A 25,354-nucleotide genomic window follows, 5' to 3' on the forward strand; every position below is an offset into this window, starting at 1 on the left:
GCTGTTGCAACGGGAGTGGTGAGCCGTTTTGCCAGGGCCTCCCTGGTGAAATTAGGAAAGTATCTTGAACAACGTTTAGACAGCAAAGACAGCCCCGACTTGCTACTTCAGAACATTTCACTTTCTCGGGCCAGCGGAATGTGCAATGAGCCATCGCAGGCTTCCTAGTTCGAATGTAAACGGTCGCCCATTCGACATATTGCTCACCGCAAAAGGTAGAACACAGAAACTGTAGCTGTGTGAGTAGAAAATGGTGTGGCGGTGGGACCCACCATCATCTGATATTACAGTGTCGCCGTCGACACTCAAGTTTGCTTTCTGGACATCTCTTGACCATCGCTTGCATCATCTATTGCTCCTTTTCTACCTTTCTCCCCATGTAGCCACTGGGATCATTGTGGTAAGCGCAAGTGGGCCTAACGAGGTGCTCCTGTTAACTGTTCCCCAAAGTGATGCTTTAATTGTCCTTTACGTGTTGATGAGATGAACTGTACTAGCCAGAAATTTTGCCTCAATCCAGTGGCGTACGCTCGCGTGGCGCTTTATGGGTCTCTGGGTATGAAAAGTGAAATGCATTGTGTCTCTGTGTCGAAAAGTCATTCCTCTTAACACTTGTAACGCACGAGCTACTTTATGGATCTTTCCCCGGAGGAACTCTTCACAGGGGAGGTATACCTGCGTCTCGTTACCCTAGAGGTCGGAGAGAGAAATTCGACGCGGTACTCGCCCCGATCAGACACACATACGGGGAAGAAAATTAGAATTACCTAATACCTGAAAGAGCACGCATCTTTCATGAACAAAAAAGCCGCTGGTAGAGTTGCTGTAAAATTCCACTGCTAGTAACAGCCTTTGTCACAACACACACTGTGCCGCTTCAGAATTGCAGAAGTTCCTGAGAACTGTTTACGCCTCTCTATCGTTTTATCCACTTCTGGGTCGTTCAGAAGCTCCACATGATAGATAAGAACTCGGCACAGATCCCCCTACTGCTGCAGACACGGTTACGGTGACACATGAATATTCCAAAACTCGCACGCTGGCGAGAAATGCCGCAACACACTTTATAGCTGCATCTGAGCGTTGACGTAGTCGAATATCACCCTGGCAAGCACCGTCGAAAAAGGGGGTCGGGGGAGGGGGAGGTTCGGACCCGCTCTTCAGAGCCCGCGGTGACACTGCGTAGCGCAGGAATACACGAAACAAAGCGTTCTTTCTTATTTTCACAAACCGGCTGCTGGTTCCTTTGTGAACAAGATCACTGCCCTCCGTATTCTCGAGAACTCCTGTTTCGATCCGGTCCGTTGAGGGGCTGTGGCCACCGAAGAGAGACCTCATCTTCGGACATTACTGACGACTACCACTCTTGGAATCATGAGATCTCGAGACCTAGGGTCACCTTTCGTTGAAACACGTAGTCGCCTCTCTCTAGCGACATGGAATGAAAACAGTTGCACCCATCGGCACGCTGACCACGCATTACCGGATCAGGCATCGTGGGCGTTTCCACATGACGATCGATTGTTTCATCAGATCGCTGCGCCACAGTTTCCGCGAGTTCCAAGCCGCGTAGTAGTTACCGGGACTGCTTATCAGTTTGTACCGTTTGTTCGGATATAACACTATTTGCCCTCTCTATTATTTCCTGCGGAGGTGAAGGTTGGACATATTTAGCGCCTAAGAAGACTCTCTTACTATACTGGGTCGGCTTCATTCGTCTCCTGTTGCGTGCGCTGCTCAAGGGACAACCAAAGCCTCTTCGCTCTCCGGCCACTGAGCTTCGACCCATCTCAGGCTGAACATAAGCATACACACCGCCAGTTCTACACAAAACGAGGGAACAAGTGGAAGCTACCAAACTACACAAATACGGGTTCACGGCATTTATAGTAACACACGGTCTCCCTCTTGTGATAGGATCTGCATCCACAAAACAGCAAAGGAGTCCCAGTTGGCGTATGTACACCTAGCCTGCTTTGCGCTACTATCTCTGGGAGCAATATCTAGACCAGGTGTTGTAGACACCAAACTACGAGTAGAGACTGTCTTTGCACACGATACGCGATCCAGAACGCAACGTGGCGCCAGAACCCAAGACTCTCTGACGCAAACGACACGCTCAACCAAAGGCGCCATCCTGACAACCGACGATGGCATTTGTTCACGGCTGCGGATGTGTCAGTAGACCGAACGAAGCAAACATGCAATTGTTAACATGCATACCCTGCGAAAAAACGGCATTCGTCGAAAGCGGATGTTTTTGACCCCGAGGGACAGTCTTGGCGACTCAGGAGGACGACACAGCCCTCGAAGGAGCGTCTCCTCAATGCTTCATCGTAGTAGTGCAGAATTGCAAGCGCGATCTAGCAGCACAGAGGAGACCAGAAGAAAGCGGTATTACGCTTCGCAAGCCATCTGGAAGACAGACGTGTCGACCAACAGCATACATGTGACAAAAAATCCGACTACGACAAGGATCACTCGTTGTCACAGAAAGGAAATACGGTTGCCGCGTGTCGTGGGACGAATTCGTCTGGGCAGCGTGGCCCTGAGAAAGGCATGAAACAGGAAGCCGGATGCGCAAAATCACACTCATAGCACAGAGCCCCTTCAACCGGACCTCGTCTACCATTCACTAAGTTCAGTGTTCTCTTCTACTTCAACGAATGCTTTCCGTACCTGAAAGAGTGTATCTCGCCCACCGTCCGCGAGCAGGAGGCCGTCCCAAACTCTAACGACGATATGAAGAGGGAGGATAGACGTGAACAGAGACAAGACCCAAGGGAGCAGGTAGAAAGAAGGCGACAAGTGAAGACTGGTGAAGTGCTCTGATAACTCCGGCAGCAAGGCCGCCAAGTAGCGCTTGAAGGCTGACAAATGATGCCGCAGCGTTCTAAAGAGGACCAAAACAACCGACACCAGACAGCCGAGATTCTCGCCACAGCACCATTGTTCGCCCTGTCTCAGAAACATGAGAATATTTACACCCGCTGCACCATTTCAACAACGCAAGAGCGAACCACGCCAATCAATATGGAATAACGCACAGTGGTAACTTGAAAAGACGTCAACGAAGAAGTCGACATCGATTCTTCCAACACTTCAAGAATCGAGCGCCACGCCTGGCCAGCAGGTCAACGCGCTTCGGGCTCTATGGTGTCACGGTTTGCCTGGAGTGGTCACGTGCAATCTTGCGTTGCAGCCTTCAGAGTTCTCCAGACTCAGGCGTGTTTATACAAACGCGATAGGTTTAACAGGTGCGTGCGTGCGCTGAGATACATGCATTGGCACAGAACCATCTATTTTACTAGGTCAGACGTTTTGCACCCGAAGGGGCAACCAACATGCAGTACGTACCCGTAAATCTCATACCCCTCGCATAATAAGTGCCCAATAAGGAAGAGGAAGTCAAAGACTCAACACTTCTTCCTCCTTGCCTCGTACCTCTTTCCTAAAGAGCTCAGCATGAAGAAGTCCGGCAGAGGATGCAGCTGCAGTAGCTGAACCATGATGGTGAATGCCTAAACAGAAGAAGGGAGAGACAAGACAGAACAGCACTTCAGCGAAAACGTGATATCATGTGCTCCAGCAACATGTGAGAAGCGCTGCGATACTCCCCCGATGTACAACAGGGCAGCACCCGAGACGGGTGATTTTGCTCCCCGTTGTTTCTGGCGCAGATGGACCACGGATAAGTAGACACACAGGAAACATCACGACCACTTACATAGCACCGGCGACGTTTCAGCATGGAGTTACAGCCGTTCGGACGACCGCTACCCAACTTACCCTTTCGCGCTCCATGAAAAAGAGAAGAACTCCCGCAATGCCTGCCATGCCTTGAACATAACCCACCTGCATAAGCAGAAGCTTCAAAAGAAATGATTGCATCCAGGAACCTGCTCGCACATACCGAAGCCGTTGACGCCTCAGCAGCACACTTATCCAAACTCGATCAGGCGACGAAGCTCGCCCTTACGCCTCCTCTTTGGAAAAACCGCGCTAATTTACAGGATTTGGCGCGGCAGAAATGTGTGCGGGAATGCACCAGCCGCACTTCACGTCGCCTGTATGCTGCTTTCAACGGCGTCGTCATCAGTTTGGACTGCCAACTCAAGGCAGTTTGGATAGTGATACACGTGAGATTCTATCTCTGAACTATACAACGGTCGTAAGATATGCTAGAGATAGACGGAGTTACAGTCGTTTCACATGGTGCAGGGAGAATCCGAATCGAGTGTCTCCGCTTGCTTCTCGAGCCAGTAGACAAGGCTATGCGACTCTTACCGTGGGCATGTGCAGCACAACGCATTCCACAACGTCGGCGATACCAGCGCCAATAGAACACCGCGGACAAACGCAGTACATTCTCCTGTGACTGCTCTTTCGTCCTGAGGAGGTTTTGCCAGAAAGGCAACTGGATGCGCCGTCCAGGTCTCTTCGTTGTTCCAGTGCGCTCGTGTCTGGGGAAAAACTCCCGCGGAAAAAGTCGCTCTCGGAATGTGGCCCTTCTCTCCCCTGCTTCGCCAACAAGATGTCTCTGTCGCAAGCTGTTATGGCCTCTCTAGATGGTACACAGTCGCTGGTCGCTGTCGTAGGCTGCACTTGCCAATCCTCGGTGGACAGCGCACTAGGTGCGGCGAACTGCAGTTCGTTTTCATGCGAGTGGGGATATCCACGAGATGAGGTCTCATTGAAATCGTCGAACGGATCGCCCACACGGAAAGACGCGAGCAAGAGATTTCGTGTGGTGTCCGCAACGTTTGCCTCTGTTGCCGCTTTTGAGTCGTGCCTAGCGACAGAACAGTCTCCTGACCGATTGGAGTGGCACTCTGGCTGTTCAGAAATGGTGCAGGCACTCGCTTTCACGTCCTCATCCGGTTGCTCGCTCTTATCCATTGTTGTCGGCTCTATGAGTCGCCTCGCCCCAACCTCGCCGCCAGTCTCCCACGCAGTCTGCCTTTCGGCGTCACCCTCTCGAGAGTCCAAAGGGCTGCATCTACGGCACCTACAGCATGCAGCGCAGAGGGGCGCCTGACCGGGCTGGCCGAAGGGGAAGGCGAACCCGTCAGAAGGATGAAGCCCGTCGCTGCTTTGCTTCCACTGGCCGCCTTCGCCCCGGCGTCTTGCGTCGCACACGCCTGCCTGTAAGGTGTCATTGCTGCTGCATGAAACAGAACAAGTCGGCATTTCGTAACTTGGGTTTCCCCCCCAGACGCGGAAGCCGCATGCACACGCCCCATTGGGGTGGTCTAGAGACGCAAGCAACTCGAAAGCGGAGCCCGCGCTGAGGAGAGGCTCCGCCGTAGCTATCCCCTCAGGCAGCATTTGGAGAAGAGGATATGTGCCCGCGATGTCTCTCTCCAACCGGCGGAAATGAGCTAGAGCTGCATCAGCCGCTGAACTTTGCTGGCAGCTGCATGCATCAACACAGCGTGAGCATGAGTACCTTCGACCAGCGTTCCCGTCCTCCAAAGGTGCAGATGCGAGCTTGAGAGAGTCTGCGGGCGCTTGCTGCCTCGTGGCACTGTCTTTGATTCGCGGACTTCCTCTCGCTCCCCCCTCACAGACATACACAGAATCGCCGTGCCGCTGGCACGCTGACTGTTGCCCCCTGCGGGCCTCGCGAGGCGAGGTGACAGGCCTGACGTGACAGGGAGCGAGCTGTGCGTCCAGCTGACCAGCTGCCGCGCCGTCTCCGGTGTCCTTTTCCTGGTGATTGTGGTCCCAGCTCGCGGACCGTTTGCCAACGCGCGTCGCGGTAGAGCCCGCCGTCGATTCCGTCACACATTGGCCACTTTTAATATCAACATCGCTGATGGACAGCATCCCACCATGTGACGCAAAGACGCTCTCCTCTGTACATCCGCATCCCTCCCCAGACTGCCACGTCTGGCTGCCGCCTTCCCTCGTTGGGACGGGAGCTTCTCCAGGCCTCACCGGAGTATCTGGTGCGGGAGCGGACACGCTCGACGAGCGACAGACTCCCAGATCGATGTCGCTGCCGAGCCTCTCTGCTTCGGCCGCGTACGAGGATTCGAAGAGCTCCAAGTAAGAATGCTTCCCGCGTACGCGTGCGCCGCCGTCGACAAAAGCGTCCAGCCGACGAGACGCCTTTCCTGTTTGTGCCACCGCCTTTGGGGTGTCTCCCGCATCGGGGCCCAGCTCGCGATGACCCTTAGGGCGCACGACCGGCGCGTCTGACGCTCTGGGAGAACGTGGGGAGGCAAAGCGAGAACCGGAAGGCAGGCTGGGAGCGGACAAAGAACGCGAACCGGAGTTCGAAGTCACGGGGAGAATTTTTAGAATTTCCGCTTCTGCCGAAATGCCGGCTAACCGGTTCTCCCTGTCCACCGGACTGACTGTCGCGGGCCTTCTGCTCGCTTCCGCACGCTCGAAGGCAGGACTTCCAGTCACCTGCTCGCCCCGTGCTCTCCCTCGAAGGGCGGTCTCATTCCCGTGGCTTCCTCGCGAGTCTCGGGACTCGCGACCCTTGCCACGCGGCGAAGAGAAAGAATCGAAGTTATGCGAACCTTGCAGATAAAAAGGAAAATCTGCGCAAGTGCGACGCCTCTCTGAGGGGTACTGTTTGAGTGCGTCCGCGCGTGCCCGGAGGCCCCTGTAGACCTGCGTCCACCTTTCCTCTTCAGCGTCTGTGTAGGCAAACGCTAACGTGGTGACTTGAGGCATTCCGCGCAGAGTGGCGAGGTCCCCGAGGGGACCCAAGCGCTCTGCGCTTCCGCTCCCCTTGTCCAGGCGCCCTATTCGGCTCGCGTCCGTCGGATCAGAAACGGAAACGTTCATGCGTTGACGCATGCCGTCCGCCTCCCTCGACGAAGGTTCGCTCTCTTGCAGGCTGCCGCGACACGGGACTGCGATATTGTCAGCGAACGGCCGTCGTCTCTCATGAAGAGACTCACCGGGGCGAGAATGTCCAAGAAGAGCGAGGGACCAGAAAAAGCTGCGAAGACTCGACGGAAGCCCCGACTGCCAGAGGCGGAGCTGAAAGCCAAAAATGACACACCAATAGAGACACGCTGGGAGTGAAAAGAAGGTGGCGAACCTCGTCTCTTCACTGCGACGACAGACACATAGAAAGTGAAAGATCTGCCAGGAGGACCTCCGAGGAAATAGAAATAAATTCTCTGGACTCACCATCTGCGGATATTGGACCTAAAACTTGGTATTCAAAGAACAAGTAGGTATGCTACCAAGCTGCAATGCAAATAGGGCACGCTTCGCTCCAGTGGCACTCTGTATCTCTCTGTCATTCTCTACTCAAGCGCGCGTTACACGCCCAAACGACGAAGCGCGTGCGAGCCGCAGTTCTGACACGGAAATGCGCTGGTCGTTCTCAACCCCTGGGGGTTGGACGTCGACTCTGGCACGCAATGCATGCCTTGTGACGAGACACCGTCTTCAGAAAATCCTCCGGCGTTCCCAAAAAGAAGCAACAAATTTATCAAAGTTCAAACCGCGCCCCACGCAACACCCAATGTCTCTGAGAAAAAAACGAAGAAGCGCCTGTCTAGTTCCCCAGCATACCAGTTGCTCGGAGACACGGAGCTCCTCGAGTTCGTCTGTGCGAACCAGGTGATACATTGGATCCGTTTGTGTGTCTCTTCGTTTCGCGTCGTCGTCGAGACCGCCCTCCTGTTCGCTTGCTCCCCCAGGCTGTGCGAGGTTCCGCACCTTCGCTCCGTCTCCCCTCTCGCCTCCTTCCTCGCGACCCCGAAAGGCGGCGGGATTCGATCCCCACGCCAGCTGGGAGCGACTACCCTGCGCTGCAAATCGCGCGATGGCATTGCATCCCCGCGTCCACCCGCTGCTGTCGGCTCCACTTCCTTGCGATTTTTCAGCGCTTGCTCGGTCCTCTCGAGAGGCTTCCCAGACGTCGGCTTTCGCCCGCTCTTCTTCAGGTGTAACGCCTGGGTCGGCCGCTGCCTCGTCGCCACGTTTGCCGGCTTCTTCGCTTCGGCAGCCCCGTGAACACTCTCCTTTGTGGCTTGGGCCCTCTCCTACGGAAAAACCCACGCTATCTTGCCGAATCGAGCTTCTGCCTTGTCTGCCTTCTATCAGACTGCTGCCACCAGAGCGCTTCCACGAGCTGGTTGCTGACTCGCAGTTCCTCAGGCGGGGGTCCCAGGGAAGGGTCGCAGCCGACAGCGCGAAATATCTCGAAGGGGAGCTTGGATTTTGCTTCGTCGACGCTCGCCGGTACCCGCAGAGCCCTGCCTCGTCCGGCAAGAAGCCACTGTTTACCACCTTCATCCCAGGGTCAAGCTCCGAGGAAGAGCCGCAGCTGCGTCTGTCCTTCTGGCGCCACCACCAACGGGTCTCCATGCGCTGCATTCCCCGGAGAAAGCGAATGGTCTCAGCCAGAGCGGCAGCCCTCCGAGATGCCACCACCGTCAGGGGGAAAGTGACGTCCCAGTGTCGAATCAGGTGAGGCAGAACATGTTCCTGAACGAAACAAACACAAACACGGGACAGAAAAACAGCACGCAATTGAGCTGGAGGATATTCCATTAATGCCGAGGAAGCCACATTCAGGCGGAATACGCGCCGTTTGGCGTCGTGGATAAAAGACATCCTGACCTAAGAATCGCAACTCCTTTTGTCTCAACCCAAAAGTGGAAACGGAAGAACACCGCGAAAGGAATATTATAAGGGAGCACAATGTGTGAGAGCCTACAGCTGTTAGGCAAGTGCTTTGCAGGCGCTGCCGTCGCGCCTCTCGCATTTAAGAAACGGTAGCTGGGCGGGGCTTGCGTGAAATAGATGTGCTTCATCCATTCGCATACCCACAGCGTATCGACTCCTGTTTCGTGGATCCACCAAACGACACCGGGGTGTGCCAGCTTCTTCTGGGACTCCCTTACCGTCAACTCCGCCTCTTTGCTGTCTTCGAGACCCTTCCGCAACTCCCACTGCCTGTGAGCTTCCTGTTGCGCCTTCAGGGCATGTGCAGCCTTGTTAAATGCAACTTGCTCTCTGAGAAAGGAGAAGAGAACTTTCCAGTCGAGGAAAGCGGCAGCCGCACTGTCTGTTCCTCCTGCGCCGCCTCGGTCTCCGGCTCTCGCATGACTGTCGCCAGCAGACCATGGCTCAACGTCGACTGCTACACCTGGCTCTCTCTCCGCTCCTCGGTCAATTTCATACAGGCCCTCTCTACTCTCTCGGACGCCGTCCGCACAAGTGGACTCGAGATTAGAAGGCAGGGGACATCCTGCCCCAAAACCTTCCGCAGAAAATACTCTTCCCCGGTGGGCCTCTTCAGCCTGCACGCCCAAAGACTGCCGCGGCTCCTCTGCTTGCGGCCGCGCATGGAAGCCCGCAAAGCACCCACGTAGTGTCGGCAGCGACAGTCGGGACTGTGTCATAGCTGCCCGGTCTTTCCCAGAAGTCTCACACACTTTCTTCGAATTTCCCTGGAGATCCGCGCTAAGCTCGTTTGTGGGAACATCATGGGCAGGAGGCAAATCCGTGGAAGGAATTCCAGAACTGAGCGGAGGCAGCTGTGAAAGGGCTCTGGTAACTGCAGGACCGTGACACCCCTTTCCTCGTGGGGCGTCTTGAATGACATCACCTGTGGACTTTGAGAAAGAGGAAAATGGAGCCTCATATGACGCCAAAAGCTGGCGCTCAGAGGGCCTCGTTCGAACGGAGACTACGCTCCGGTCTCGTCCCCCCTCACACCCCACCACAGTCGTTGTCAGATCTCTGGCGCCGCCTTGGCCGTTCCCGTGCCCGGCTTCGCGCTCTCGGGAAGCTTCGCTTTCTCGACACTTCATTTGGTTGTCAGAGAGTGTCTTTCGCACCTGGGAGCCACTACAGGGACGATCTGGACACGGGCCAGACCCGAGTGAATATTCATTTGACGACACCCTCATTTCCGTCGACGCAGATTCAGGGCATGGCTGTTCGCTCAGGTCGACGGACTCGCGCCTATTCGAATCGCCGTCTAACCGGCTGACGAATGCTGCAGACGGCTGCAGCCCTGTGCCACCACTGGTGAAATCACGAGACTGGTAGCACGTGAGAGAAGCTGCCGGAAGTGTTCCAGATTTCGCCCTTTCCCTGGTCACAGAGGAAGGCCCTCCATCCGCAGTCACCGCGCGCGGGGACGAAGTCAACGGGACAGAGGTCGCCCGCTCCCCGGAGCCAGTTGATGCTCCAGACTTCCGACAGAAAGAGACAGACTCTCGACGGGAGACTCCCTCAGAGAACGCTGGCAGGAGGACGGAAGCTGCGAAGGAAGACGAAGAGTCGAAGCCGTAAGCCGCCCGGGTCGCAACCATCGAAAGCGCGTCTGTAGTGCCTGCAGCGTACGACTCAGCAGACTTCCTAGCAGAGGCCAGGGAGACCAACGCATTGTGATAGGGGAGAACAAGCACGAGCAGCCGACGCTTGAAAGCAAGCGTCATACAAACCATCGCAGAGCCTTTCCCTGGGCCCCAAGGCCACTGCGGCGCCGGTCCACTGGTCTTCCCATCGAACATGAGAGGCGGATAAGAAGACGGAAAAAGAAACGGCGGCGGCGACAGATCAGGGAAAACCTGCTGACGGGCTCCAGGATCTGCGAAGAGGTCGCCAAATGGAATTGTCGCTTTTTCCAGTGCAGACGCGATCTCGGGAGGGGCGCCCTGAAGGAAGGAAGAGATAGTTCGTGCATGTAACAACATGGAACGCACCTTCGGCACCACTGCTAGAGACTCCCTTACAGCCAAAATAGAGAACACATTGGCATCCATGTGAGGCTAGGGAGACCTGACAAGCTACTCCACACAGAGTTTAGTACTACCAAGGCAAGAGTCTAATAGATGTTTCTATTTAATTGTTAGATTAAGACCATGCACATCCTAAATTACCATCTTCCTGCTACTTCTCTAACTACCTGCACGCGAGACACGTGAGGACGGAAGTCATGGGAAAGGACTAGGATGCTTCCTGCAGCGCCAAATAACCGCGAGAGACCGTTTCGCTTGTGTGGCTTTTGCGTTGCTTAGAATTCATCGATCCGCAGTATCTGCATAGGCACGTGCCCCCCGTAAAGTCACAAGTCACTGTGCCGCAGTTCTTTAGTACTCCCCTTAGGCTTTCTTTCTCTTCTCGTGGTTTCAATATTTTCGGTCGTGATTCTCCTTTGCACTTCCAAGCCATAAGGACGGCAAAGCACCTGCACACAAGGTGCTCCTTTGTCGACTTAAGCACGCAGAAGCGGGAAACAGACAGCGATGTACGCAATAGCCACGAAAGTAGGCAGAGGCGTTCCTTTTCGCTGAGACGCACCAGATGCGCATCTGTCAGCTCGCTGAGGGGGCACCGGTTGACTGAAGCCATGGCGAGCACAGGGTGGAACAGCCGCGCAAAGAAGCCGCGGGCCCCGCCATGCTTTTTCTCCACAATAGGTCTGACTAAGTCGAGTTTCGCAAGCCACCCGCTCTGCTCGACGCCCCCCTCAGGGGAGCCTCGAAAGGAAGGCAATCGTCGCCAGAAAACCCCACCAGGACCCTTGTTGACGCGGAGGCCTTGGGAGCTATGTTGGCTGCTGCGTCCTCTGCTCATCCTGATATCAACGGAGAAATCACGGGGAACAGGCCCTTTGGCCTGCCCTGCTCCGCCTGCGTTGCTGGTCCCCCAGGCCGGCCTCCCGGCAGTGGCGCGCGCTCCCTGATTCCCTCCTCCGTGTAACTCATTCACCTTTGGGTCCCCTTTTCTGTTGTCGGAGGACTCCGCTGCCGCGCTGACTGCATACAACGGTAGGTTTGGCAAGTCCCACGAGTGTGAATCGTCTGCGCCGGCGTCTTCCGGCTCTGCCGACTGCCCTTGGCGCGCCTTGTCGTTTGCACGCTCCATCATCCCCGTCCAGTCCTTCAGAATGACATCGGGCATCGCTAAATGTGGAACGGAAACATAAACTCGTGCCTGCAAATCGTCCCCGTCCATCGGCCTCGCGACTCGCCCAGCGCCGTCGTCGATCGGGTCCCTCCTCACCAAGGCTCCTCCAGACAGACTGCGTTGGGCTCCGCCTCGAAGGCAACGGCCCAGAAGGCCCTCATATTGAAACGAAGCGATTTCGCCTGCACCGCGAGGCCGCCAGTCTGCCTTGCTGACTCCAGCGCTCTCCAGCAAACTGTCACTTAAATATCCGGATGTTGACGCATCCCACCTGGGCAGGGGAGCTGCGCGAACACCCGAGGCGCCGCGCTCCAACGCAAGTGCGAAAGAGAGAGATTTGCAAAGGCTTATTGGGTCGTTGAGGTGAAATGTGGCTGGCGCCGGCGCGAGAAATGGAGTGGGAAGGCCTTCTCTGAGAAGCAGCTCGGGAAGTGACGCTCCCGTATGGGTAGCTCGCGTGGTCGTATTTGAGTCTGGACAAGACCAGGACCGGCGCCACCGGCGTGGGGCTCCAGAAAAAAAAGTCGTGTCCCGTTCTACGCGGTCGTCATTTGCATGCGAGGAGGAAGAAGGATTCCGACGACTCACCGACAGAGGCGGACGCGAATTCGCTGCTCGCTCTGCCGTTCCAACCCCTGCGGTCAGATGCACGGAACGAAGATATTGCGACAAAGACAGTATCGGCGAAAGCGGCTCAACCTCAGCCTGAAGCGAAAGGCGCACATCCCCCACTTCGTTGGCTGTACCCACAATAGCTGATGAACCCGTCTCGGCAAACGAAGGCTCCCCCTCACCTACAGAGCACGCCGGCTGCGAAGTGCCCGTGTTATGCGCAGCTGAGCCTTCTTTGGGCCTACGGGTAGCCCGATCCCGGGGCGTGGGACTCTTTAGAGGTGCTGCATCGGCAGGCAACTCCTGAGATTCACGTGCTGGACACTCGATCCGGCTCATCTCGCCTCTTCCACTCTCGGGAAATGCCCCGTTTCCCTTGTTTCCGCTGACGACGTTCGCAGTTCTCACTGAGCTTCCGTCGTAGTCCGTAAACTTGCGATGACCAAGGTCAAATGCCGAGGAATTGCACCGAGGCTGTCTCTTGAATGGGTTGTGGAGATTTATGCGAGGTACCCTGAGGCCCTTGGCGCCTAGAAGCAACCGGCCCCCTCGTCCCGCGAATCGCGCAACGGCCAACAGACTCCCACCTGTCTCGTGATAACCACGCTTGTCTCGTGGTTTTCCCTCTGTGGATCCCGAGCATGCACTGTTTTCCTCCACCTGGCTTTTGACTTCGCGCTGCCCCGCTTCTCTGTCCACTGGTGTCGGAAAACCATCCGGACCTGCTGGTGAACCGTTGTGGGGAAGCACCGGAGAGTCATCCTGACACAAGTCAGTTGTTTTTGGTTCCACCCCCACTCCTTGTCTCCCTGAACCTCCGGCGCCCCTCTCCGGGTTCCCAGAAGCCGCGTCTCCACCGTCACGGCAAGCCACATCAGAGTGCCCCTGCCCCGTCGGTTCGGCACCTGCACGCGCTCTCAGAGTCGCATTCCTGCCTGCCAAGTCCGTGCCAGTAACAAGCAGTCCACCCGCAGCCAGGTCCTCACTGCAGCCACCGCCGCGTGGCCTTCTGATGGAGGTCTCCTGTTCCCTCTCGTCACCTTCTTCATTCTTGTTCCCCCCACCTCCCACCAGGATATGTGGCGCTGGCGCCGACGGTGACTCCAGCGATGCCCCCGAGCGCATGCGGTTCCTCAACGCCGATCCGGTTCGTTTCCATCCTTGCTTTGCGTCTGGAGCCGCGACGCCTAGAGGCACCCCAGATGATGCCTGCGAAACGGCTAAGGGCGTTCGCGGCCGGCGACTCCAACAGAGATTTGCGTCCTCGACCCAGAACTGCCGCTTGTGAACTCGCAAATACGCCACGGCTTTAACCTTCCCATCTGCGGTGTTGATGCCGCGGACCTTAACAGCCCAGCCACCCACAATGAGGGCGAGCGGCGGTACAGGCGGTGTCAGAACGCATTCCGGGGGTGCCGGGAAAAGGGAGAAAGGGGGCGGATCTAGCGACGACGTGTACATGAGACGGGAGTTGAGTGCCGGGCGCAACAATGTCGCGCTGTCACGAGAGGGGAGACCCAAGGAACCAAGGGTGCCGCATTGGCTGCCTGGCCCCTGAAGCGCTGCCCCATCGTGGCTAGCCATACAAAACTCGGACAACCGCCCTGAGATATCGGCTTTACAAACACGAGAATGTGCGGCTGCCGGATCCCCTGGCCTTCGCAACGACCCTAAACACGTGCCGACTGAATGCAGCGGATACGTGGAGCGATCTACTGGAACGGACGCGGCTACCGAAGGCACATCCACGCAGGTCACGTTGTTTTCAAGCGACCTACAACCCGAAGTCCTCAGTGGTGTTGTCGGAGCGCTTCGCCTAGCCCTCCCATCGCTAAGTTGTTCTAAGTCTTCTCGGCGCTCACCGCCAGTGAGCGAGTTGCGAGAGCTGCTCGTGGGCACCCACGGCTCGCCCGGCCCGCAAGCAGGACCTCTCGAGCCACCTTGGTCTAAAGAGGCATCAAGCCGTCCCCACACTTCGTGACATGGATTGTCCCGTGGCCATGCGCTGTCTAGCCCAGAGCCGTAGTCTATGACCTGAGCAGGCCCATCGCCTGCATGCGCCCCACGACACGCCCTGGCAGCACCACCGTGCACAACGTGTCGGAAAGATTCCTGGTGCGTGGTGATATCCCTCGCGTCTTCCCGGAACCCTGGAACATGCCGTTTGGAACGGCAGCCTATGGACTCGGATCCGCGAACCGAGAAACCGGAGGGGGGCGCTGTCATCCTGCGCAAGGAGCCGGAGTCTCTGACAGCCCGAAGGCCAGCTGGGCGACCACACTGCGCACACTGAGCGACTGGCCATGGCGAAACAACAACTGCATTCAGCATGCCTCCTGTAAGCTGAGCGCAGCGCGGAAATGCACGGTGGAGGTTCCCGAAACCTCTTCCGTCCTTGAGAAGATTTTGTGGGGCTGTAGGCCAAACCCGGGCTGGGGACAAACCCTGGCAACGTTCTCCGGGATCAGAAAGCTTCCTTTCACTAGATTGCCAGGCCGTCTGGCTGCGGACCGTGTTACGGCCGGCACGCCGGTCTTGCGTCCCGAAGTCGCCCGAGGGTTGCGATGGACAGCCAGAGGGCGACGGGTCCCTCGAATTGAAGGCATCGCGGGCGGCAGAGGCGAAGCTCCTGCTGGCTCGGAAGGGGCGAGAGGGTTCCACGATATCTGGCGGATGCCGCAGAGAGGACGAAGCAAAGGCGTGGGCGAGGTCGATCTGGGTCGCCAACAGACGTTTGTACGTTTTTTCGGATGCAGAGAAGGACGTCTTGAATTCCTTGAGGAGAATCCGCGCGTACATATCACCCAGTTCGTTTTCAGGCAGCGCGATGCCTGCTCCAGTGACCATCTTCAAGAAGTCGGCGCGCAAAAGCACCTTTTTGTCTTTCGTTTTGAGGCTAGGGTGGTGGAGCGAAGTGTTCAAAATCAACAAAGCGTACGCCACAATGTGCACCTGTTCCAGTGACAGCGGCGCGGTCGGGTTGTCGCGCACATACGCTGCCGCGAATCTTTCGAGGATGCGGAGAATGATTTGCGACTCGCCAGGCATGAAGAAAAAAGTGAGGAAGTGCCGCAGGGCCTCGTCCACCGGCATGCCCGCGAAGTTCATGAAGCTGCAGAAGGCATTCAAAACAGACGTGGAGGCCGGCTCTGGTCCCCCGAGCAGGTCGCCGATCCGGCGCTTGTCCAGACCGTCCGTTGCTAGGAGAAACGCCGCAACGGCGAAGCTGTCGTCATCGAGAATCTTCTGTTGCTGCAGAAAGCGAATGCCGGCCATCGGCGACCCGTTGAAGAGTAACGTGCCATGCTCCACGATCTCCCGCATGTATATGTACTGTCTTAGAGCCTCCACTTGCCGCTGGCAGTAGCTCCCTTCCCCCCGTGACCTAGCCCGGCGTTGACTTAGCCCTCGCCTCGAACGTCGGCGCACAGCAACATCAGAAAGCTCCCCCGCCTTCGTCCCTGCATGCGCAAGGCGCCGCGAGTCACGCTTATTTCCGTCGGTCCTCCATCTCGAGTCGACGGTCCTTCCACAGCTGCTCGCCTCGCTATCAGTCTCGGAGAAGCTGCTCCACATGAGCGACGAAGCGGAAGACGTTGAAGAAGCTCTCTCGCAGAAAACGCCGACGACAGCTGCGTCCTCCGGAGCGTCGCGCAACACGCCTCCCTCTGGACTCGTGACTTGGTCCAAAAATAGAGACTGTTCCCTCGTGAAGGCTAATCGTAGGCCGCCATCGCACATCCCTGCAGCGTTTGTCAAGTCCTCGAAACTTTCCGAAGACGCCGGGGTAGCCAAGCTGCTTAGGTCGCCCAGGCACTTCTCCGGTTGGATGGCGGAACTCGGCGCCTGCACGTGCTGCGAGGAGTCCTCGGGTCGACTCCGAGTACTTCTGCTCAAACTTGGGGCATGCACACCGTCGCCCATCCTAGAAAGAGAAGGCGAAAAATTCGCTGCCTCCCCGCCACCGGCCTCCGGCCCGGCAGAGCCCTCGGGACAAACCGGAGTCGACAGATTCTGCGAAGTGCTCGATTCACGATCCGGATTCGAAGGCTCGTCGGATTCCAAATCCCACCGGACAACCGTCCCCCCAAAGGACCCAGACCGCGAAGGATCCGCTACCGCATCACGCAGCCACGGGTCTGCAGAACTCTGTATATCCAGCACGACCCCTTCGGCGACGCCCGGCGCGCTCGCTCCAACACCATCACCCCTGGAATCTCCTTCCCTGCGGTGTCTCAGCTCACCGCTTCTAGCCCCGCTGACTTCCTCAACGGTTCCTGAACTCCCTCCTGCGTTTCCTGCATTTCGCGTGGCGCTACCATGCCCAGAATCCACATGAGCCTGGCCGTTGCTTCCACCTGTCTCTTCAGCAATGCGCGAAGGCGCAGCTTCAGTTCTGTCTTCTTTAGCGTGGCTGTCTCGGCAGCGGTTCAACTTGTCTCCCTCAATGGGACGGTGCTGCACCGCCAGACTGTGTTTCCTCTTCATCAACCGCCTCTGGACGTGGCGATCGTACATTTTTGCGTAAAGTGACCTCCGCTTTGAACCTTCGGAGGCAGCAGTGGGGCTCGCCTCGTGGGCAGAAGCAGCCTGCGCGCTCTCGCGCTCCCCCTGAAATCCATCTCTCCCCTCAGAAGCTCTCTCCGCACTGTCCACTGCCACGAAGTTCCTGGTTGTAAGCTTCGCTGAGATCAGTTCACGGCGAAACCCGGAACGCCGCCGCGGAGAACGCTTCGCCACTTTCGTCCCTCCCTGGCCCTCATGACGGGAAACGCCTGAGTCAAATTGCATGGGTTCTTCTCTTGGAAGAAGGAGTGATAAAACGCGAATACGGTCTTGTCACGGGTAAGACAGAAGCGGGAAAGGGGCCACGTGAAATGGAACGGGCACTGGTTCGTAAGCGAAGGCGTATGTCATTCGCATGTATTAAACGGGCGAGGAAAAATGCGACAGAGGGATGGAGTCGAAGTGGACAAGTTCCATAAATCGGGAAAGCGACAGTGGCAGGGAAGGAGGACAAAGAGGGACACGTAGAATGCCTTTTTGAATCACAAGGTACACCCCATTTGTTGAGGGTGAACATTCAGGCGTCACGCGGAAACGCAGTACAGCGCTGATTGAAATGTTCCACCCACCGTTGTGCGCACTTATCGTCCGTACAGTCGAGTGAGAAGTGAACGTCGCAGACGGTCAAGACGAGACGATGCAAAAATGGCCGCTTTCCACAGCTCCAGCTTGGATATCGGCGTCGTCCAGAAAACCAACAATAACAAATGATTGAGTTCTACCGCTTCCTTCACATCAGAAGCGTCGTTGTAACGGAACAGATTTGCCCGAGGCTAACGCCGAAGGAGCCGGAGACGTACAACAAGAGAGACTAAGGACAGTGAACGGGGTCCACCGTTGTAGCACAAGCTTCGCGAGACCTTTTACAGACTTAGGATACACACAGGTTCAGTAATTGTCCGGCGCAGTAACATACGGACGCCCAGTAGGGTGCAGACATACTTCCGAGTTACCACGAATCGATTGTTTGCACGCTTTGAGAAGAGGGATGCGTAGGGGCAGTGAAAACCACCGTATGCAAATGCCATTTACCTTTCTTCTCATCTCCATTCCATTTTCCGGGGACGGGATACGAGACTCAGACGAGAGGGGATCCTGGCCACTACTCTGGGTCAAGGACTTGCGGTGCTAGATATGCACGGGAATCCCGGCACAAATACAAATTAGATACGGGTCAAATATCATGGAATGGACGAAAAGGATCGACTGTCATTCGAAAACAGGCAAACGAGACGAAAGTTGGGATCTGGTAACACCCGCTGGCCACGCCGTTTTTGCGGCTAGGCCCCGAGTGCAGAGACGGAAAAGGAAATCCTCTTCACCGAGTGGACTTGAGTCCATGGTATTACTTCCCTGCCTCCTCTAGAATCCATTTGCTAGATGCGTATGAGGTTCAAGGAGAAAGACGACAAAACAAGCATTTCTTGATTCCGTGCTAGACTCCAGATCGACATAAATCTGCGCTCGCTTGCCCCGTTGCATCTGCACTGCGCTTCGCTGAATCCCGCTCCTGGCATCGGAGGCGGACATCTCCCTCCACTTTTGAAGAGAGCTCCTTCTGGGAGATCTACCAAGAAAACATAGATTTAAGAAGGTAATACGAAGCAACACACTGCAAGAACAAATCACGAGGAGCCATGCGGTCGCCGTCCCCTCGTTTCGTGTGGAAGGGGAAGCATCTGTGGAGACGAGCGCTCCTGGTAGAACGTACATCTACGTCATGACGTATGCCACAGTGCAATGACCTATTTTGTTTTGGGAACCAGAACAAGGGATGGTGGACCATATGCATCAACACCGAAATGGCGGCGAAATAAAAGAGTGGCGCTGACACTTAAACTCTCAGAAAAAGGCTTACTGATAGGGGCCCCGAGCCCTCTCGTAGTCGGGCAGCTGTGCAGGCCACTGGCTAGGCTAACTCGCAGGTGTAGAAATAAGTCTTTTCCGACATAAACGGTACAAAAAAACGCGCGAATAAGACATCCACGAGCAAGAATGCCGTCATTTGATGAAGTGCATTTGCCTGCGTCCCTACTCTGTTCAACCACAAATTTACTACCGGTCAAGCGTAGGCCGTTCGCCACGATAGAGACGGGAAAGTAGACTCGCTCCTCACGTAGAGACACAGCGAGAGGAAAGTGAGCGCTCTTCAGGCCTACGCTTTTGTATGGAGCCGTTGTGTCGCTGTCCATGCTATGTGTGCAGAGAAGGGGGCATTCTAACATTCATCGTGGAACTGTAGAGTAGCGGAAGAATCAGTTCTGTATTTGGAGCCGTTACTCTCAGCTTGTAGTCGGGATTTTGCCAGTCTCCCCTTTCAGAAGACACGTTGTTGCGACACTCGGCGACCTGCCCATGGGAGATTCTGTTCTCACCCGGAGCGCACTTTCCCAGAGTTCTTGCAGTTAACCAACGATACTATTTTCGGGATGAGATAAACGAGAGGGGCCTTTGAAAAAAAGTGTCGACGTGACTTTAACGAGACACCAGCACACATATTCCCGACGTGGCTCTAGTTTTTCTGTCTTCCGCAGCACTGCTGGGGTCGCCGTCTCGCTTCGTATTCCCTTCCCTGGACACAGTGAAACTCACCGGAAATTGCCCTGAAAGAAGCGGGGCATGCAGGAGATACAGTTCCCTCCTCATTCCGATGGATGGCGCGCTGAAAAAATGCTTCAGTTTCACACTGTTCTTCGCTTCTCTCCGGTAAAACTGCTGCTTGGAAAAAGAGCCCATCCGTGCAGCACGCGTGCAGCGTCACTGGGCGAGCAAACTGTGAACGTGTCGAGGTGATTACCCGTGAGGCTGAAACTGCCTCGCTTTCAGAACATGATTCCACTTTGCATGTAAAACATCTCATAATTCTCTCGCCTTATTTGCTTGTTCTGTTCCTGCACAACCCGTGGATTTACGTTGATGCCGGGCTGACAGCCGCAGGTTTCCGTCGCCTCTTGTCTAGAGAGCTCTCATTCAGGCTGAAGAGTGTTTCCCCCCTACAGTCATTTCCTGGTTATGTTTTTCCATTCCCCTGTCGACTAAACGTGCGAGAAGCACCAGTCTAGGCAGAAACCGAGGTTCCTTAATTTCCCCCGTCAGCCTCAACCGCCGAAACGAAGCGGCACACACAGTTCCGTTTTCATACAAACGTACGGTGGTAACAGCCTATTCAGGGTAAACCAAAGTTTCTGTAATTCCGTGCAGTATGTATGAATGCGCAAAGTGAGACTTCTTGGCGATCTACGATAACCCTCGCGCACGCGCTCTTTCTCGAGGCCTTCATCCACGTCAGCAGAATGGCAGCGCGGCTCGGAGTCTGTTCTAGGGGGTCCGCAAGCAAGTGTGCTTCCAGAGAAGCGACAGCGTCTTTCTCCGGGAGATCGCTGCTCCGTCATGGTGAGTACGTCCTCGTCTGTCGTAGAGTCACCTTCCTCTTCCTCCTCTACGCGCTCTGCTTGAATGTGCCTGGCGTCTTCGCTGAGTATCCGCGAGGCGGCCGCAGTCGGGGTAGCGGCTCCTCCTACGCCAATCAGCACCAGCGCGTAACTCGCGCGACCCCGCTGTTCGGTTTCTCCAGATCGCCTTCGCCGGAGTCTCTGGTGACGGCTCTGCTTCTTTTTGCTGGGTTTGCTGCTCTATTTCTGCTCCTTGTGCGGCGCGGGTCCTCCCGGACCTCGTCAGCGGCAGCCACGGGTGTAATCGGAGGCAACGCTACTGAGGGCAAGGACGATGATAGGTAAGCTCACATGATTGAGAGGGAGCCGCGGGAGGTGGGTTGCCAATGACGCAGTGTCAAATGGATTCTGATTTTCCAGATATGACTGATCGTAACGCCGATTTGCCCGTATGATAGTCAGGGAAACGGAACGCGAGGGAGAGAACCCGGATACACGAAAGGCGACCGAAGAACGGACCGCGTTTGCGGAGTTCCAGTGCAGCTCTCCCGGTGGGAGCACGATAGTTCCAGGGGGAGTGAAGTAGTGTCTGAGGGTGCGCGAAAACTAACGCAATCTCCTATTTCGTGGTACCATGAGGTTCTTTGTCAGTAAATCAAAGTGTCTGTTCTGGATGGTCCAGTCCAGACCTCCAAATGCAACCCTCGGTTGGTTCTGAAAAAGGGACAGAGATCACTTGTATGAGGAGGAAAACACAGTTTGCCGTTTTCAGGTCATGGCGGAAACTGGGGGGGCGCTTTTAACGTGAACTTGAGTGAACAGCTCATGGCGTTCGATTCATTAGTAATGTCGGAGGTGTGAAAATGTTTGTAGCAGCACGCGATTTCGAACTTCACTGGGTGCTTCCGCTATTTGATTCTGCCTTGTTCGCAGCGTTTTTCGCCCATGCGCGTCGATTTGTCTCAATGAGGTGAGCTGAAATATCGTAGACGGACCTGTGGGTGGATGACACAGTGAACCGTGGTGGCGCCAGTTCTGTGAGACAGCACTTACTGTTCAAAAGAAGACACACTGGCTTGAAGTGAGGGGTTTGGCCCGGGCCTGGTCTGGCACCGTATTTAGACCAAGCGAGGAAAAAAAAGTCCAGGATTTTGTTGTCAGAAGCCGGCGTAACGCGAACAACTGCTTGTCTAAACGAATGAGAGAAGCACTGACACTATGTTTCGCACACTTCCACACTACTATGTTTCGAGAAGCGACTTCTGACTTCCGTGCCGGCGTCACTCCAAATGGTTCGCGTAGCTCAGACGTGCCGTGCCTGTCTTTCAAGGACAAGAATGCACAGACACTACTGATGAAGGGCAAGCTATTATCGATTGTGGCGGACACCCTAATATGGTTTTTCAGCAAGGAAGAGCTCACTGTTTCTGTTCGTGTGGTGTGTGTCTGCCTCGTCTTGCAGATTCTGTTGAAGAAGTCCGCGGACGGCGACAAGTTTGTGACGGTGGATGCCGCCATCGACCCCTTTCTCTCTCTGTGCAGTTGGAGCAAGCTCTTCGTTTTCGTTCAAGTCAGAATCGCTAGCCTGCCTATCTGTTCGAGAAGAGGAACCTTGTGCAGTTTCATATGTCGACACTGTGGCAGGCCACTTTCTGAGGCTGTCGAGGGGTTTCCGTCTCTACCACACTGGCGAGTGCCACATTATGCAATAAGCGAAACGAGTCTCAGGGTTTTGTGGGATACACGACAGCGAACATATTCTATGGGTCGTAGCACAAGGATTGCTCGGAGACTGGCCTGGAACCGAGGTTCCAAAATGTGCTGTCTGTGTCATTTCCCCCAGGTGAACACCGATGAAGAGGAGCAACAAGTACTGGACGAACTTGAAAAACTCCAGGCGTTCGAACGCGGTCTTCAGCGCCATGTAAGACTGGACAGTGAATTTCGTCGTTTCCGTCTATTCCGTTGTTCATGGCACCAGGGGGAAGGTCAGACTGGAGTGAGACGAGCTTCTCTGTTAGAGGAAGGATGAACACCCACAGTTGTGGGATAGACTGCGGCGAGGCGTTCTCTCCTAGACGTGTGCTAAGGTGTATGATATTCATCTCCGTATCCTCAGCCTACGCGTCTTGGAGAGCCACCGGTCACCGCATGAACAGTTTTCTGGGAGGAACGGGCCCGGAGTTTACTTTTCTAGTTTCGAGTTCGTTCTCGCAGAGAAGAAGGTTGCAGCGGAAGCAATTTTGTGTCTCCTGTGTGTTCAACCAGAGGGTCATGTTTTCTTCCACCAGGAATGGTCGAGCGTCGATGGTCCGTCAGCTGCAGCCCCTCACTCACATCGACGGTGAGAAGACAGATGGTGCTTTCTCCGTAATATCAAGTGGATAGGGTTCTCAGCCACCTTCCATTTGTCTTTGCCTGCCACGTATATCCTCTGGTCGTTCGGAACAAGACGTTCAGATGTCGCGTTGCGGATGCGGAGCAAGGCCTCGCGTACATTGTTGTGCGGCGCCAAGAGTTCGCACGGAAGACGCACGAAACGACTAAAGACTTTTGTTCTGGCAATAGTACAAGTTCTTCTCCAAATGCTAGTCCTGTCCTCTGTGTCTCTACCGCAGCTGATGATTTCATTGCCGTCACGCTCGAGGGCAAGGTTCCTAATGTAGTCTACCTTCAAGAACCTCTCAAGGTGGGTGACCTGCTGGATCTGAGGGAGCTTTCGACGTTTGCGTTGTTTAAGTGAGTGATACAAATGCATTTATTAGTCTGTGTATACGTATGTATCTACTACATCAGGAGCAGAAGCATTATCGTTGCTGCGGCATGAGACAACTTCTGATATGAACGACATTGGTGGGACCGGCGACGAAATTTGCTCGAGTGTTTTCAGGTGTGTATCGTTCTGTCTCGGACTATCCGTTAAAAGCAAGCCTCTGCTGAGCACTTCCATAGGATGGGAGGCATGCCGTCTCTCTCCAAGCATCACTATTGGATGCGGTTCCCCTCGTGCATTCGCTTTTCTCGCAGGAATGCGTAGCTGTACTTCAAGCAGCGCTCCAAAGCCCAACGGCAGCATAGAGACAGAAGGTGAACCTGCTACGCTGGCGCTGGGCGATCGGCGTCTGACTAATGTTCGACTGACTTTTGTATTCGGGGTCCGTGCTCTCAATTGTTCTTTCTTTTGGTTCGAGACTGTAGAAGTGTACCAGCAGACCTCTGGCAAGGGTAGGCACGACTGCGAGGAGCTGATAATATACCGGAGCTGTCTGACGCAGTTGTTGTTTCAACTTGGCCAAGAACTCGTTTCTGAGGGATGCGTTTGTTTGCTTCACCCGGTTCTCTCTTTTAGCAGTGGCGTTCTGGATGGCGGCTCCCTTTCCCGCTGCGATCTGTTTCTGGCGGGGTGACCTATCCGGGAATCCGACATCGGACTCTATTGGCTTAGCGACGTGGCTGAACAAATACTAGTATGGTCATAGGAAAGTTAACGGAACCTCCCCAGAAACACAGATCGGACGTCGTGGCACACTTCGTATGCCGCCATGTCCTTTCTTACTGACAGACCGCGGCGCCGTTTGGGGACGAAGTGAGACACCGTGGCCTTTGAAACTGGAGTTACTGTCGTTTCGATGGAACATTCCTCTTGTGCTCGTGCCACCGTGGGAACGGCGGTATGCTGCACTTTTTTCAAAAACATCTTCACACAGAACAGAACAAAGGCGCGCCTTGTGAGGAGGGCGCGTCTTGCGGGAATGAACGAAAGTAGTATGCTGTCCAAACAGACGAAAGTAAATGCCACTTAAAAGCTGCGTTTTCGAGAACGACTCCCTTCGGGCAGAAAATATGTCCTGGTGATCACTGGCTGACACAGAAATGCCACATGCTTAGGCATGTGTGAAACAGTTGAAGGCAATAGTGCCTTTGGCGGCCGCTCGGTGTTAATGCGTATTTCCTTGTTTCTTCCTATTTAACCAGATTACCCGAACATCATTCCTAGACCTACACGAAGTATGGCGTAAAGTCGCATGCCCATATTGCGAATGTGCACGATACTGATGGCTTCCGATGCACCTCGAGCATCGCTCCCGTCATGTAGCACGACAGAGTCTAGTGCAAGGAGCAAGTCCGGCCTGGAGAATGGGCAGTATCTATTTGGGCATGAGGGTGCATGCGCAAGTATATCATAGATAGTCGCCATCCCAATGTTTACACTATCCACTGTTGCTTTGTGAACAGCGGATGGCTCAAGTAGCATAGCTGCACACCGACAATAGAGCCCACAAACAGTCTCGGACCACTAAAGCTGGTATGCGAAATCCGCTTAGCTTCCGTTGGAAGATAAAACAACGAGGGGGCTGCGGGATATGGGAACCCAAGCTACTGATTATTAGGGTGTTCCCCGGGTACCCTTATCTGTGGGCACTGTTCGTTTACCAGTAGCAACGAGAGCCTCACTTGTGAAGGCCGCACGATCTTCGCGACACTGTATACCCTCATTATATTGTTCACACTCGGAAAACCGTTTTAATGTAATAAATGCGCCATCCCTCTTTTTTTGCCGCGTAACAGGGGTATCAGGAGTGACGACTTCATACTAGTCATTCTGATGCAGCGATGAAAAGCCACCCATTATAATATATACACACCCTTGATGCAGCCAGGTTTACTACGAGTGTTTCGTGTTCCGAAACAAACGGGGCTCCTTTCAAACTTTGGATGCCAGCATGTGGTCTCAGTTTCCATAGGGGCAACGTAATGACACGCCTCCACTAGTCTACGATGCTCAGCTCACACTTGACTCCTGCGCTGAGCATATTTATCTGCACACTTATCCGTTGATTCGGTTGAAATTTACTTACCATACAAGCAATGAGTATACGAGA

At 55.1% G+C, this 25,354-nt stretch overlaps 3 protein-coding genes across 3 annotated transcripts; 1 reads left to right on the forward strand and 2 right to left on the reverse strand.

Annotated features, from left to right (window-relative positions):
• Nucleotides 1-575: 575 nt before the first annotated feature.
• Nucleotides 576-17,304, reverse strand: TGME49_266830 (Sec7 domain-containing protein; the record flags this gene model as incomplete). Its single annotated transcript, XM_018781442.1, has 10 exons — nucleotides 576-1,178; nucleotides 1,696-1,795; nucleotides 2,224-2,363; nucleotides 2,680-2,893; nucleotides 3,445-3,521; nucleotides 3,790-3,855; nucleotides 4,288-7,002; nucleotides 7,546-8,463; nucleotides 8,883-10,646; nucleotides 11,293-17,304. The coding sequence occupies 9 exons, from the start codon at nucleotides 17,302-17,304 to the stop codon at nucleotides 1,738-1,740; spliced, it is 11,964 nt and encodes a 3,987-aa protein (XP_018636259.1). The 3' UTR covers nucleotides 576-1,178; nucleotides 1,696-1,737.
• A 1,207-nt stretch (nucleotides 17,305-18,511) lies between these two features.
• TGME49_266820 (hypothetical protein) lies at nucleotides 18,512-19,271 on the reverse strand (the record flags this gene model as incomplete). Its single annotated transcript, XM_002368720.2, has 1 exon — nucleotides 18,512-19,271. One exon carries the CDS (start codon nucleotides 19,269-19,271, stop codon nucleotides 18,825-18,827), a length of 447 nt encoding a protein of 148 aa, XP_002368761.1. The 3' UTR covers nucleotides 18,512-18,824.
• Nucleotides 19,272-19,297: 26 nt separating this feature from the next.
• Nucleotides 19,298-24,278, forward strand: TGME49_266810 (hypothetical protein). The gene is made up of 7 exons (XM_002368719.2): nucleotides 19,298-20,812; nucleotides 21,405-21,441; nucleotides 21,934-22,041; nucleotides 22,315-22,395; nucleotides 22,740-22,815; nucleotides 23,090-23,160; nucleotides 23,499-24,278. Exons 1-7 carry the CDS (start codon nucleotides 20,286-20,288, stop codon nucleotides 23,547-23,549), a joined length of 951 nt encoding a protein of 316 aa, XP_002368760.1. The 5' UTR covers nucleotides 19,298-20,285; the 3' UTR covers nucleotides 23,550-24,278.
• Nucleotides 24,279-25,354: the final 1,076 nt, after the last annotated feature.

This window comes from Toxoplasma gondii, chromosome IX (assembly GCF_000006565.2).
Source record: "Toxoplasma gondii ME49 chromosome IX, whole genome shotgun sequence".
In the NCBI taxonomy this organism is placed as follows: Eukaryota; Apicomplexa; class Conoidasida; order Eucoccidiorida; family Sarcocystidae; genus Toxoplasma; species Toxoplasma gondii.

What these genes read in the sequence shown, in the direction of transcription:
- TGME49_266810 (XM_002368719.2), top strand. Translation starts at nt 20,286, where the DNA reads ATGAATGCGCAAAGTGAGACTTCTTGGCGATCTACGATAACCCTCGCG. An exon ending in GAGGGCAAGGACGATGATAG is followed by an intron (nt 20,813 to 21,404) that starts GTAAGCTCACAT and finishes CCTTGTTCGCAG; the next exon opens with CGTTTTTCGCCCATGCGCGT. An exon ending in CGTCGATTTGTCTCAATGAG is followed by an intron (nt 21,442 to 21,933) that starts GTGAGCTGAAAT and finishes CTCGTCTTGCAG; the next exon opens with ATTCTGTTGAAGAAGTCCGC.